At 38.1% G+C, this 16101-nt stretch overlaps 1 protein-coding gene across 5 annotated transcripts in view; it reads left to right on the top strand.

Moving 5' to 3' along the window:
* The window catches only part of ENTREP2 (endosomal transmembrane epsin interactor 2), a 145757-nt gene that overhangs the window by 117215 nt on the left and 12441 nt on the right, over nt 1-16101 (top strand). For 3 of the 5 annotated variants that reach the window (XM_055814896.1, XM_055814912.1, XM_055814881.1), the window contains 3 exons: nt 6712-6729; nt 9357-9517; nt 10758-10893. In XM_055814896.1, coding sequence (XP_055670871.1) covers nt 6712-6729; nt 9357-9517; nt 10758-10893 — 315 coding nt within the window. The remainder of the gene's footprint in view (nt 1-6711; nt 6730-9356; nt 9518-10757; nt 10894-16101) is intronic. The other 2 variants (XM_055814903.1, XM_055814886.1) reach the window with 1 other exon arrangement.

Raw genomic sequence — 16101 nt, 5'->3', positions numbered from 1 at the left:
TGTACGTGAGTGTATTTTTTCTATCTGCACGTATATATCAATATAGCATACAGATGTATACAGTATGAATAGCTACTGTGTTTAAAATGCTTACATCTTACGTTAGAGAGTTATATTCAGGATTTTGCAATTGAGAGTATGTTATTTTTGTTAATGAGGTTATTAATGAATGAGGTTCAGTTATATATGCACATTAAATTTTCTCTCATGTGTTTATTATCTTGCGTTTTCACACTATCTAGAGCAGTTACCTAGCTTTGAAATACTATTTTTCACTACTTTTCTGGTATGAGAACTATGAGTTACAAACTGGAACTTTTCGCAGCCCTGTGCCAATACCAGGGTTTTCACAAGGAAAACATGTTCAGCTTCAGAGTAGCACTTGTGTTTAAAACAAGAGGGAAAAGGATCATTAGTCTTCTGCATAGCCAGCTGCACTACAGGATGCTGTCTTGTTCTGGTTGGACAAAGACAGCTTTCCTATCCCAAATGAGCGCTGTGATTCTCAAGGTTTCAATGTGATGTTGAAACAAAAAAGAATAAATTTGAATTTGTTTGTATTTTGCAGGCCAGATATACTGTTTCAAACCCAGCTCTATTACTGGCTAATGTAGGAAATTATCCTCTATTTAATAGCAGGGCAGGCACACAAACCTGATACCAGGCACTTGTAAACCTCTTGTGGTTTAAAAGTTTGCATAGATAGAATACTGGCCCAGCAATTAGCTGCAAACCTTTTACAGAACAGAGAAATGTTGCGTAACCTGCCGCGCAGGCACGTAGTTGATTTTTAAATAAATAAATAATGCACTAGCTGCCATGGATATTGATCTAAGTGCATGAATTACACCGATAAGGCTGTGCTTTCTAGACAAGTGTTCAGTCACTGCGTTACAAACTTAGTTAAAGAGTATCTTCAATCTGTAATCTGGTGTTTACTTCACATAGTAGCGGATATCATTTAGGCACGGCAGATACATCTATCTACACATTGCCTAAAAACGTATGTACCTAAAAAAGGTACATAAATGTATTTTTTAATATTGTGCATTCCTTGTGCAGGCTTGTAAACAGTGTTTATTTAATAGCTTTGTTTTGGATGTCAAACAAAACTGACAAAGTAATCATTTCAGCTGATGACATTGTATTTTAAACATTAAAGGACTTTAATTGCGGGTGTTCTTTCTTTACAGGCCCATTTCACTCCCCCACCCCCACCCATGACATTTGCTGCACGAATGCCCGTTGACTAAAGATCTTTTTCACCTTGCAGTGATGACAGGGAGATCAAGTGATCACACCTGGAAAGATCTGTCTGTCTAGTGTAACAACGGTAGCAGTGATCCAGAAGTGTGACCATATATATTCCAGGAATTTTAACCTACACTTAATTTGTGGCATTTAACAGTGTAAGAGGAATAAAAATGTAGAGATGACAATGAACCAAGAACAATACTCAAGTGCTTCTGACTGGCATGTGCAAGAAACAGTCATCTTAATAGGAAGTCAAATACTTTAAAAGCATGTTAATTTTTCTCTCTGCCACTTCATTCTTCTACCCTAAAATGCTTTCTTTACCACCTGGCAATGCTGCCATTGCATCAATTTCTTTTTGCTTCCTGTGCCTCCAGCTCTCTGTCTTCTTGCGTAGTTGTTCGTTCTCCCACCCTTTCAGCTCCATTGACAAGAATTTTCTTCCGTCTCCACAGAAGAAGGGAATTATATCTATCTTTCTGCTCAGTCCCAGTCTTTTCTTGTTTATCCTTAAGTTTTTCCCTTTCTTTTTTCAGGTTGCTGAGCCAGATTCCTGCCAGGCCTAAGTGAGCGTAACTTCCCTGGGGCTACGCTGACTTAGACCAGCTGAACTCTGACCTGAAGATTTCTTTTTCATTCACTATTTTCAGTCTGCTGTCCCATGATCTGCAGTTGCCTTTAGCTCTACTACACTCAGGAATCTGATTTGCTTCCTTTTTTCTTGCTTGATAATGCTTGATTTTTACTTTTCCCTTTTACTTTTCACAAAGATATGCGACGTCTCTTAGCAGGGTTGTACCATACTGGAAGTTTAAGGTAGCAGCAGCAAGAAATACCACCCCTCTTAAATGAATAGGTTTTAATTATTTGGCTGATTCTTTTACTCTAGTATTCAAGAGCTATGTAGGCTCTCCTAGGAAGAGGAGGCATAAATATATAATTCCTAGCCAGCCAAAGCACTATGCAATAGGGAACATCCTCCTCAGGCATCATTAGGTTATCGTTAGGTCATCAGTTTTGTGATTCATGTGCTGTGTAAGTGGTCTTGTCTCAGAAATTAATCAGTTAGAATGGTGAATTTTGGCAAATTTCAAATAATTTCCAGTTTTCTTCTGGCATGATGCTGTTCTATGTGCTTCAGGTTTCATTGCCTAGCAACATAGAGCTGGTATATAATTCAGTCTCAAGAAAATCTGCAACAGTGTCTCATGAGTATCTGGCTTCTTGCTAACTTTTGCATACAGAGAGTATCTGATTTGTAAAAGCAAACTGACAGTATTATATTGGAAACTGCTACCTTCCGATGTACCAATCTTTTGGTAAAAATGCTGTGAAAAATACAAACACAAGCTGTCTGGTAGTAAGAGCAGATTAAGCTTTCCAATTAATTTGAAGGGGTTTTTTATTTTTGGTTAAACGTAAGCCCGCCAAACAAACATTTGGTTTCAAGCACTAAAGAAAAATTCCTGTAAAACATTGCAAACTATTTGGTTATGGTGTTGTATTTTAGTTTCCTTTAATTTTTACTTTTGTACTGTTGTATGGAACACAAAACCCAGTATTTCTGTAGATTTTTCCTTCTTTGAGTTGACTTTCAGAAAGCACCACAATTTTTTTAACTCACTCTAACCTTTCTCGCCCTGTTAAGTATATGCAGGTGCTCAGTGTGGGGGGGAAATAAATCTACAAATTGTACTAAAGCTGCAAGAGTAAGTGGTACCTTAGTTAAAGATTGAAATAGCATTTGTTATGTGTTTCACTGCCTTAGACAGTTGAAGGCTGCACTCCATTACAGGGCTTCCCAGAATTGTTCTTTCTGTGTACACACCCCTTCAGCAGATAAGCGTGAATCAAATGAGATTATATCAAGGTTCTGTAATGTGAAGAAACATCTCTTAATAACCAAGCTGTCAATTCCATGATACATAATTTGTTGCCTAAGGCAGTTTCAGTTTGCATCTTGTCTGATGAATGGCTACTGCAAAAATTCACCCTGTTTTCTTCAAAAGTTAGCTACCTGAATTAGACAAGGAAATACAAGAAATTATGCCCACTGTGGCCAAGCTAAGGCATGAAGTACACCCATTCCAGTCCTCCTTCCACTCCAAATATATTTATGGAGTACTTTTTCCCAAAAGTACTGGCACTGATATCATTCAGTGTGTTCTGATTTTTATCACCATCACTGTTAGTAACTGTTTTTCATGTAATGTGATATCTAAAACAATCTGTTATTTTGTAAAGGAAATAAGGTAATGATGACACATGCAAGCTGTAACATTTAATGACTGTTTTCATCAGCGATAATGATAATTCAGCATGTCATTAACTTAATAGGCTGTAGTTAATATTTCTACTCAAATACTTCAAATAAAGCACCTCTGTATGAGGATAGTATCTTGCTAACATTGTTTAACCCGTTATCCTGGTGAAATAGTAATTAAAAAAAACAACACCACCCTTCAGGGTGAAGCCTCACGTTAAGTGAAAGTTAATCTTTAGTTATTGCATATTTTTATTATTTAACCTAATTATATCAAACCTGCACTATTACATTTTTTGGCACGAAGCTTGCTTACAGGTACTGTAAAGCCCAGATGACAGTCCTTTTAGAACTATGCATTGTGAATGATGTACATCCATAGAAACATCCTAAATGTAAATATAGTTGGATAAATAGCCCCCTCACTCCCACCACAATTAAAAATGTAAAATAGAAGCCTTTGGTGTAGGAAAGCTTTTGACTTTTTCAGAAAATGTACCATTTTCCATTTCATGTTTTATTGGTAGACTAAGAATATCTAATATTTAAGACTACTTAAAATAAGTCAGTACTTCAAGGAAGTTGTAGCATCACAGACTAGTCCCTCTCCCTCTGAGACTACAGAGCTGATGGATTGTTATAGCTAAAGGAACAGCAGCTGGAAACAACGGAGCAGAAAAATTTGAATCTGTGTTTTCTGTATCAAAATATCTTCTGTATTGCAATTTCCCTTTAAGAACAGGGACAAATTGGAAGAATCAGCCAGGATCCTTCTGTTCTTGCAGACAATTAGTGTCTACATTTCCCTCCAGGAGATAGTGATTGCACTGTTTCAGAAAAGGAAAAAATCAGCTGTCCAGGAGGACACTTAACTGAAGACAGAATTATAGACCCAAGTATATTGCAAAGAGCTTTCACTATGGATAACATGGCAATATTTAGTTATATGCAAATATAAATTTTTATTTCCTGTTCTCAAGAATTAGCATATTTTTATTAATGACATATAGAGACTAAAACAAAGATAACAAACTCTGGAGTCTCCAAAGTCATTTCAAAGTTAAGTAGAAAATTTATAAAGCGTGATAGGGAAGGCAGAGGTAATTACAAGCAGATATGGGAAATACTCTAGATGATAAGATTCCCTTAGAGCACTAGTTGTGTACTGGTGTGTGGCAATTACTGGTTTAGGTATGTCCTAGTTACCAAGCAGTGAATCCCTGTCCTTTCCATGGAGTCAGTAGTGCTGATCAGCTGCAGAATACGTAGAATAGAACATGGTTTTGATCTTTAGTGGGGATGTCCCATACTGGAAATACTGGTGAAGAGTTCTTAGTCTCACAGATCTGGGGTAGAAGGACTTAGCACATCGTATCACATTGGGTAACTGTTTCATTAGACAATTGTATTTACAGTTTTTAATGTTTCTTCAGTTCCTTAATTGGGACTCCTCTGTCAGCTTTTACTTCAATGTACTGAAAAGATTCAGAACATAAATAATAACCACCAATCATTCTAGTCACTTCAGTGACCACCTTAGAGATGACCTCTCAGTGAAGAGCTGGAAATCGGGTCTGGCAATAAAAAAAGCGAGTGAGTTTTGCAGGCTTATTCCTATCCATCTAATGGTGTTTATTTCACCTTGAAGAGCTAAAAACTGGGAGGTCTATTATCCTACAAAGCCCTGCCACCTCCACTGGGAAGTTACAGCGTATGTGTCTTGTAGGTTCTCAGCTTGCTGGGAGGGTCACTGGTGTCCAGCCCTACATCACCAGCTGTGTGGAGTTCTCAGTACTGTGGCACACCGACCCTTTGAGCGTAACGGCATTTTCAGAAAACTTTTACCTCTTCTGCTCCCACTGGAAGTGACACGCTTCTAACGTTTGTGTTTCTAATTCTCTGCTTGCTAACAACTTGCTGCTGATGCCACGGTGAACTTCTGCGTTGAATTCAGGCCCAAGAAGGGACAAAATGGCAACATTATACGGCTTTCTTGTTTACCCTGCTGCAACCAGATAGCGTGTTTTATTCTTCCCTCGTACCTGCAAACCAAGTAACACATTAAGTAGTCCTTAGTGTGAAATAAAAATGAGGGCTGACTAACTCTGTCCAAGTTAGTGCCCAATTAAAACACGCAAGTTCTGTGTGCAGTGCGTGCTCTGTGTTGCACATCCATTTAGCACAGGTACTGATCTATGTGTAACGCCTGTTAGGTATCAGACACGTTCCACAGACTATAAAGTAAGTCCATCTTTAGTCAAAGGATGAGGAAAAAAACCCTGCATGTGTACAGTAATTTGAATGCCAAGCTTCTAATATCAGGTTGCTTATTTTCTTCTGAAAGCTCCCGGCATCCAACAGCTCCAGGTGGTCAACAGAAACGGTTGAGTATTTGGTATTTCCAGAGCTGGAGGATATCTATTTATGCCTAGTAAATATGTTCAAAATATTTATTGATAGCTATAAAATTATGTACAGCTTTCAACGCTGTTGGGTATTTACAGTGTTTACCAGTGGTGCTGTTTGCTGTTTATCCTTGTCTGCGACCATTTTCTATCCATTGCTTCTGCAGTGGCCCTGAGTTTAATCCTAAAAGCCTGGCTAGGAGAGCTGTTCAGTGAGTTGTTCCGCAGGGTGAGCTATAGTTTTTGAAATGACATTGAATGCAACTTGATCTTGTTTATACTTGTGACCCATCGGGCCACCCCCACTTTTGGTTTGGCAGTTCTGGTTATTGCCTTTCCTACTTGCCATCAACGTTTTGAGACTGATTATCAGTAACGACTGTCTTCTAATACCAAAAATTTGTGTTTCCTTGTGAAAGCATTTGTTGGTGTTCCTCCACCAAGTACAGCTTTGTCAGCTGTGGGCATTTTCTTACTGTGTCTTTTTTTCTTACCTATGGGTTTTGTATTGTCTTTGCTGAACCCCTGCCAGCTTTCATCATTTGAGACTAAATCTTAAAGATGTTATAATATATTTTACTGTAGGAAGAATGAACTTTTGCAGGCTAGTAGAGACTAGTAGATAGGGTAGTATGGAATAAGATATGATTTAATTCCTGCTTATTAGCTTTCTGATTGATTTCTTAAGGATGTCTGTTCTTTGTGATAATCCCTTATATATGCTATTGTTTCATTTCCTGCTAGTCTCCCTCTTACAGCCTTTTTCACTTTAATTTCTGTGCTTTCCAGCAGGATGATATCACACAGGTAAACTGTTGTTTATAAACACACACCCCCAAACATGTGCATCTTTCATGTCTGTTTTGCCACTCATTTTCAGCGTTGGTCACACAGAGTTCGTTGCCATGATTTGTATTCACAGTAAAGGTTATTGAAAGGGATGCAAATGATCCTCCTGTTAAACTGAATTGCATCTGAACATTAGGTCTTTTCCTTCTTAAACCACAGCCTCTTCTACCCTGTGTAAAACCTTCCCCTTCTGTCACATCCCACAAAACGTATGCCGATAGTTCACTCACTGTAAAAGTGCTATGTGTTTAACTGCCTTGTTCTGAGGGGTGTCGAGAATATCACTCCTCATGTATGGCTGAATGAAACAAGCTCCAGGGACCTCGAGAATGGAAGGGATGGAGCTACATGTTCTCTGGTGCAAACTGAAGCTTGGCAGTGTACGGAAATAGTCTTGGAGAAGGTAATGAAAGCTGTACAAGAAAGTAGTTTACTTTCCAGACTGTACAAATGATCCAAATTATCAACTCTGTTAGGAAAATGAGTGTAGTCCTAAGTTTGGTGGAATCAAGCAGGGTACGAAATGTGAGCCAGAGGTATTCAGATATTTGTCTTCATTATGATAAACTTTCATATAGCTTTTAGGTCACTAAGTTGAAGTTTGTCTTGCTTCCTTTTTTCCTAAAAGACTCTTCATTGTATTTGGGATGGTAGCAGACTGGCGATTGCTGGTCATCGTGGTACTTAGGGCAGAATGTTGGTGTTGAACAGTTAATATGAATGTAATGTTACAGTTTGGGAAATGGCTGTTGAAAGATCAGGTGAACTTAGATCGAATTACTGCAAAAATGTAGTTTTATTCTCTAAGACAAACCCGTAGAAATGTCTGGTAGTAGTCAGGACAAGTGTCACAGCTCACGTGAGATCGCTTAACAGCATCAGACATTTTACATAACGAAGAGTAAATCAGGTAGATGTCATGTCTTTTATTCCTGGACCATCAGTAGACTACAGCAGCTGAAAGTCATTGATTGGCTCTAAGATACAGGGACAGAACATACTCTGCAGAAGGCGTTCCATATTTAATAGTTACTTCTGAAAATGTCTCCAGAGATCCAATTAGTAAGCAACTAATAGTTCATTTTCACAAACAACTGAAATTGGTCCTCCTGACCCTCTGTCGTGGTGCATTATTACGGGTTTGACCTTTGAAATAACATATGTAGTGTTTTTAATAGAATTAAGATGTAACTCAGCCTTACCATATATTTTCTATGGTAATGTAAATTCAGCAAAACTGCGCAAGTTAAATTTGAAAAAGTGACAAATAGAAAACTGTGACATTAAAAGATTAAAGTAATTTACTTCCTATTTGCTGGATCTCCTAAACGTAAGCATTTTCCCTTTTATTTCACTGCTTCTTCAGTCTTTATCGTGGATTTAAACAAATAATAATGTAATGAGACAACAGTACAAAGACATATATTCTGCTGTACCAGTATGAAAAAGAAATGTGCCTTCAGCAGATTTTTTTAGTTCACTTGTTTTAAAAGACATGAGCTAAAGACCAAGTCATCTACTGATCCAAGAAAAGTGATGTGACAGCAGAAGCTTGCCTGGAGAAGAAATAATTCCTCTGTGGTTTTAGATTGCCTTTTGATCCCTTTTGATCCATAGAAAGCCAGGTCAAGGTGGCTGGGTTCCAGTGTGATCTGCAGAGTGGTCCCTATTTGATCCTGAGGTAGTTTAAGCCTTCCCTAGCGGACTGGTTCGGTTACACTGTTTCTGATATAAAAGGTATCAATGGTTTCTTGATAGCACTGCTATGCTAGAAGCCGATTAGGTTCCCATCACAAATGTTGACAGTGGTTCTCAGTATTATTAATTTTTATTATTCAGTGTAGTTATTTTCTTTTTGGGTTTGAGATGTTTATATGAAATAAATGTTTTTCTTACTTTCATACCAGTATTTAAAACCTTTACACCCCATTTAAGTGTGCAGCGTCTGTATCGCCAAGCGACAAATGGCAATTAAGAATATTTTCTTTTACAAGAATAATAAAGATTAGTTATAAATGGCTTTTTTTTTGGAAATGAAAAATAGGTGGGATATTTATAGTTGTCTTATACAAAATTTAATGAATACGTGGTAGCTTGTTTCTAGTTTTGATATATTTGGGGTTTTGGGGCTGTGTGTGGTTTGGTTTTTTTCCTCTGTAAGCACAAGGCATTTCAGATTGGAAACAAAAACATGGAAATGGTTGTTTTAGTTTTATCTATTGTTCATCAGTTATTAAAATACAGCTGATTATGTAGTGCTACAATAAAATTGTATTACAAGATAGAAGTATTTCTTGAAAAGCCATTTAATTTTAAGTGTCTGTGTTTTGCACCCTAAGAGTGACTGGCTCTGAGGCACAGGTTAGTCTTTAGTAAAACCTTCTGCTGTACTTCGGCAATTTGATTCACACTCCTTGCTGATCTCAAATATTTTTATGCTTCCAGAAGTGTCTCTTTCATTTCACTATGGATATTAATGAAATTGGGTATCGTTCAGGATTGCTAATACTGACCTTTTATTAAAATTTTTATTATTGGTGGTGATGTTTCTACCATATGAAGGAACCTGACCTGTTCATTTTCAGTTTCTGCCACAGAGGCCACATTCTACCAATCCTGACTGCATGACTCCGCATGGAACTATCCTGCATCAAACCTTGGATTTTGATGAGTTCATACCACCAATACCACCTCCACCCTACTACCCACCAGAATATACCTGCACACCAGTGATAGAGGCACAGAGGTGATTCTTCTTCTACAAACTGTGAAACTCTTTCAAAGAATATGAAGCCAAGTAGTGTTCTTCACTGACATTAGGTGCTTCTTTCCTAGAGAGATTGCATATGTTTTCTGCAAACTTGTTAGGATGCACCTGGAAACATTTGTGGTAAAGCGCTGCTGTGATAAGGGATACAGTCACGAAGTGGTTGAGCTTAACTAAGACAAGGATATCAATATTGAACTTAAAGCAGAGATCAGCTTATAGGTTGATTCTTTCACAGTTGTTTGACATTATACACCTGAAGTTGAATATGAGATTTAACTTTCCAAGGAAATGATTGCAGTTAGTGTGTCTTAATGTGGAGTAACGAAGAACATTAATGACTGCAAAATGGGCTGGTAGAGATGGCTGGCATCCAGAAGGAAATAGAATTTTTAAAGCTACCGTGTGAATGAAGGCTTCATTTTGGTGGTTGTCATGGTTTGACACCAGCCTGCAACGAGGTACCATGCAGCTGCTCACTTACTGCCCTGGCTCCTGGTGGGATGAGGGAGGATAATCAGGAAAAGGTAGAACTTTGGGTGGTTTGAGAAAAGAGCAATTTGATAATTGAAATAAAAATATAATAATAATGGTAATGAAAGGGAGAGAGAAAGAGAGGAATAAAACCCAAGGGGGAGGGATTAAAAAAAACAAAACCCCCCAAACAACCCCCCCCAAATCAACCCAAAAAACCAAGTGATGCACAGTGCGGTTCCTCACCCTGCGCTGACCAATGCCCAGCCGGTCCCCCAGCAGTGATTGGCAGCCCCCGGCCAGCCCCCCCCCAGTTTATATACTGAGGTGACGTTCTATGGTATGGAACAGCCCTTTGGCCAGTTCGGGTCAGCTGCCCTGGCTGTGCCCCCTCCCAGTGCCTTGTGCCCCTGCTCACTGGCAGAGCATGGGAAGCTTGGAAAGTCCTTGATTTAAAGTGAGCACTACTTAGCAACAGCTGAAACATCCCTGTGTTATCAACATTATTCTCATGCTAAATTCAAAACCACAGCACTGCACCAGCTGCTAAGAAAAAAATTAACTCTATCCCAGCTGAAACCAGGACAGCTGTCTGATAAATTTCTTCAATATAATTCTCTATGGTGTGTTGGCTTTGAATTCAGGGAACGCTCTACATCGCTGTCGTGTAGATAATAGTTTACCAAATAAATCCAGTGCCATTTCTTGATTATATTAAGTTTACTTGTTTGTGTTTTTTAAACAGAGGTCTCCACTTGGACTTTCCTCATTCCCCATTCAGTGCTTTATACGAAGTAACCATTAACAGCCCGGGAATGCTGTATCCAACTGAGCTGCCCCCTCCTTATGAGGCAGTGATCGGAGAGACGCCCGCCAGTCGGGTAAGGAGAGCCAAAGGAAATTCTTTATGTAGTTTTCAAGTTTTTTGGATGCAAAACAATTTTAAATAAATATAACATAATTTAGGAGTTAGTTGCACTTTGGGGGAACAACCATTAGAAGGTATTTATATTCCTTATACAAGCTTTTCAGACCATTATCTTCAAAAAGGTTTAACTAACAACTTTTACATAATGTGTATTCTCCTTATATTCTTGCATGTTTGGGCAAATACTTATCAGAGTAGTGAAATTTCTGCTGATACCATCTGTTTAAAAAGTTGTATGATACTTGGTTGTCAGTAACAAAAACCTAGAATGGATTGGAATCACCAAAGCACAGTGGTTTTCCTTATCTGAGAAGGATAATGTTGTTTTAAAATAAGATTGTATTTTTTAATTTCTATAGGTAATAAGAAATCTTGATTAGGAAGCAGGTGCATTTTCTAAAATACCCCTACCTTTGTAAAATATTTCTTATTCCAGCTACAGATGATAGTGGCTATACCTCACTTCATTATACTACTTTTAGCTGGAGCTCAACACAACAGTGTAGGTTTAATAAGGAAAAAGATAACTGCGTGTCTTGTAACATGTAATGCTATAACTTGTGTGTGTTTGTGTATGTGTGTATAGCATAATGCTCATGGGACACCTGGTTTTGTGCTGTGTGTGATCTGAGCCAAGATAATTACAAAATTCCATTTTAAACTCTGTGTGGTGATAGAACATGTACTTGAAAACTAACAAACCCCTCAGATTAACAACGTTAAAAATACACATTTGCAGTCCCCCACTCATGTCAGATTTCAGATCATGTTCTGGAAAAATACTTGGAGCATCTGGTACTGGTACTGGTATAGGTTCTTGTAATGGTGTGCTCCAGTCTTGATGGGTTGCCTTGAACTCTGTGCCAGATTTCTGCTTTAGTAGTTGTAAGATACAGCCTCTGTAAGGAGGCTCCTGTCAGCCACCAAATTGCTGGAATTGATTCCTGTTTCAGAGTTACATTAGCTGATAAGAAACCATACAGAGCAAAGATTTGAATGATAAAAGCACAGAGATGTGTTCTTCCTATGAAACAGCAATTAGTAGTTCTGTGTTTATTGCTTATACTTATGGCTGTTATGGCTTTTAATAGCTTCTGCTGTTATACGGCAGAAATGGTTACTCCAGAGAGCGCATAACACCTATATTCTGAACTTTGAGAAATAATCCAATATACTTCAGACAAATATTGACATTACACTTTTTGCCTTCTATTTTACTCTATAGTATCAGCTCAACGGAAACTGGAATTATAATGTATCTGCATGTACAGCCAAAGCGAATCTGAGTGAAGTTCTACTTGAGATGATTTGTGGTGATTGAATCAGCGGTCACAGATGGGAAAATACTTAAAATTGCTTTTAGAAGCTGTAGTTTCTTGCAGGCTTCAGTAAAAACTCAAAAAGTGAAACATTCTAGATACTGCTTATCAGTTGTTAATAGCACTGTGGAAATACGTGTTCAGGTTGCCAATTGCACCCAAAAAACAAAGGGAAGTACTTTGCATTTCCCCAGATTATAACACTGAAAAGTTAGCTAGTGATTTTTTTCATGCTGGGGGAAACCCCAACTGAAACCACAAAACTAAAGAAATTATACAATTTTTTACTATTATACGCAAGAAGATTATTAGGCTAATTAATAAGGCAAGCATCTGAGAAAAAAAGAATGTTGAGATGCACAGTCCCTGACAAAAATGCAATTAAAAACCTCCAAGATATGCCTAATTTTGCAGCTTCTAGAAGTGACAAAGCAGCTTCTGATAACTCTTCTAATCCTTGCCTTGTAGCATGCCTTCTGCCACCGGCCACATTAAACAGGCCAAATATTGCACTACCTTTGGTCTATTTGGCTATAATAAAATGAATCGGTATTAACTGCTTAGGAGTGAAGTTCTCTTCTGAATAGCAAAATTGGAGTTTCCAAGGCCATCTCCTCCCTAAAGTATTTTTTATCCATTTTCCATCCTTCTTCCTTTATAGTAACTCAGAGGAACATGCAAGCCCTGGAGGAGCTGATATTTTTCAGTAATCAAAAAAGAAAAAAATTGGCAAAAGTGGTATGAAGTATACATGGTTTGGGGGGAAACAAAAGGATCATCTCTGTAGTAAGAATTCATATGTGGTACTAAGTAGGGTTTAGAAAAGTGTCTATTTATACCTGAGCACAAAATCACTTTGAGCACTCTTATAATTGGGATTAGTTTGCATAAGCCTCAACATCCAGCAGCAAAGCAGCACCAGCATATAAGAAAAATGTAATTTAGCAAGACATGATTTAAAGCAGCAAAGACATGCTCTTGCAAGAAGAGCACAAGCTTTAATAAGTAGATGTATTGATGGTTATTTTTATGGCATCTGGGGTCAGTGTCAGTGACTTGCTTATTTCTCTGGCCACCTGGATTCCAGGAGTGTTTGTTCTAATCACGAGTGAAAATGAGCGGTGATTTTTAATTTCTAAATGGTGATAAATAGGTAGTTTCTTACCAGGGGTGAGTTTATATATGCCTGGTAGTTGCTGGTTCAGAGCACTTGTAGGAGCAAAATACCAACAGGTGCTGAGGATTGGAAGTGAAGTACACTGGCAATGCCAGCTAAAGCCTGCACGGTGACTTCGTACCAGACACCTTCCTCGACAACAAGAGCCCTAACCATATTTTTTGCAGTGTCCCAGTAAATCTGTAAATGGAGGAATGGAATGGAGCCAAAGTCTAAGACAGTTTTAGGCCTACAAGAGGAATAAAATGGAGTCCCAAATTCTTACGTGATGCAAATGCTCCCGTATAGTACGCACTGAGCTATGGTACAGTGTGAACTGGAATAATTAGATTTATAAATCCCTCGAAGGCAGGCTTTGCAATGGAAAGAAATCATGGCAAAACTTCAGCTATGTAAATGCTTTTTGGGAACCATGATGTAATAATGTCATAATTGTAAAACCTCTTACCAGGCATCAAGCAATAGGTTTTTGTTTGTTTTTAAATGGATTGAGGTCTGTAGAATTTTACTAAATTGTATCAAATTAGACTCAGTATTTCATGTGTTTTCACAGACAGCAAATGTCAGTGCTAATTGAAGTGGTTGCGTCAAACTAAAAAAACTGCTGTTGTCATTTGTACTGATTAGGAATTCCCATTTTATGACTATGAATAGAAGTTTTTTCACACTTTTACGTGCAAAATATTGACTAGGATATAGAAAAGATGAGAACAAACAGATTGGGCCTGTGGGTGAATTATACCAGTGACTCTTTTATAAGGTTTGCTGTGCAGGCTTGTTAAAAGCAACGGATTTCTTCCCTTTTCCTATTGATAGCTTAGTCACTGTCTTTATCAGCTTTATGTCTGAGGATGTGCAAGTCAATAAGGTGGTGTTACCCTAGGCTGTGCAGGAACCTGTATGAAACCATGTGATGTCCCTGTGACCTGACTAAAAATTGTTAGTGTTACCTACTATAATTAAAACCATGGTTCTCCTTCCCCCAAGCCACAAGGTTAATCAATTCCAAATGCATATGAAATACATTCAGCAATTACTCTTGTGAATGGAGAAGGAACGAGGGAAGGAAAAGGAACAATTAACACATTGATCAGATAGGTTTAAATGGCTTATGTTTTGCAAAATATGACAAAACTCTGAAAAAAGTAGAAATGAAAATTGAGATTATATCCCTGATTTCCTCTGCATGCCTGAAATCTTTAAATCTCTCATCTTCTCACTATTAAGGGTGGCTGGCTGTTACCTATGGGGCCTCTGAATGATAAACCTTAAAGATGATGAGTGCTTTTTTCTATGTGGGGGATTTTACATAGAGGAGAATATTCACAGTCTTCCATTTGGTCTCAAAAAGCAATTTATGTGTGTGTGTGTATTTGTCCCATGCATTTGTCATATTGTTGGGGTTTGGTTGTGAGGTTTGTTTGGTTGGGTTTTTTTAATTTCCAGCAGTTGTAATTAGAGAAAACTATAATATAATATAGTCTGCAGTGTATAAGCAAGCATCCAGAAGTTAAGCTTAAGGTACCATGTCCTTTGTTTTTCATAGTAATGAGTCACCTGTGAGAATGTTGTCTTATTTATACAGCCTCATGTCTTTAGGTGTGTTGCTGCAGGGTTTTCAGCCTCTGTAGGAGCCTCTGAGGTGAGGCAGAGCCTGAGATGTGTCATGGCTGAGCTTTTGTGTCTGTCTAAATTCCAAAGGATATGAAAGACTGATACAAATCTCGTTGCATGGAGGAGAGTGCTGAGAACAGTTCCTCTCTGTAGTTTCCTTGACTAAGACATGACTCCTTACCTAGGTGAGCTGAAAGATTCTCAATGTTAACACCTAACTGCAAGGTAAAATAGTTTGTCTCCCGCCCACATTGGAATACACCTTGGGAACACAGTGTGCTCTGTGCAAGCCCTGTTCCAACAAGGTGTCAAAGCAGAGTACTGAGAGCTGTTCTCTGGCTTGTGTCAAATGACCTTATTCCCAGGTCAAAAAATTCTCTCAATGCTCTAATTGTTCCCTTTGGCAAACTAAGCAGAGAATTAAAAAAAAAAGGATGTGAAGACTGAACTGTCGTAATCTAGGAGCGTTTGTGTAATAGGAAAGTAAGGTGTGTAAATACAGTGCATGTATTTCTTCTACCTGTAAAACAGTGTGGGGTTTTTGAGAGATGCAGTATTTTGATTTCAAGTATTGCTAAGATAGCTTTTTTCACAAGCCTTAAGTTAGCTTTATATGCTGTGTAATAATGTTAGGTTAAATTTACTAGGTCAAAGCTACAGATGGTTCTTTTTCATTAGTACAGGTTTGCTAAAACCTCAGCCTTGCATGTAACTCGTTTTCTAGGTACTAGACAATGTCACTACAGCTGCCAAGTGACCGGCAGAATGTAGGTCAATAAATGTTTCGGAACAAATATGCAGAATATATTTCCCTGTCAATGATTAGGAATTTATGAAACCACCTAGACTTTAAAAGAACCTTTAGATTTTTGAAAAGAAACACACAACCTTAAAACACCATATTATTTCTTCCAAAATGCAGTTAGTGTGAATTTTCTCCAGCACAAAGCCTATTTGAGAACACTTGTTACTTCTCCAGTTAGTTCCCAGCACTTCCACAGTTAGTTCCGAGGAATGTTCTGCATCTTAGAGTGACACAACTAATTTATAT

This window comes from Falco peregrinus, chromosome 1 (assembly GCF_023634155.1).
Source record: "Falco peregrinus isolate bFalPer1 chromosome 1, bFalPer1.pri, whole genome shotgun sequence".
Taxonomy (NCBI): Eukaryota; Metazoa; Chordata; class Aves; order Falconiformes; family Falconidae; genus Falco; species Falco peregrinus.
The sequence above is the reverse complement of the archived record's forward strand: the minus strand, read 5'-3'. Positions and strand labels throughout refer to the sequence as shown.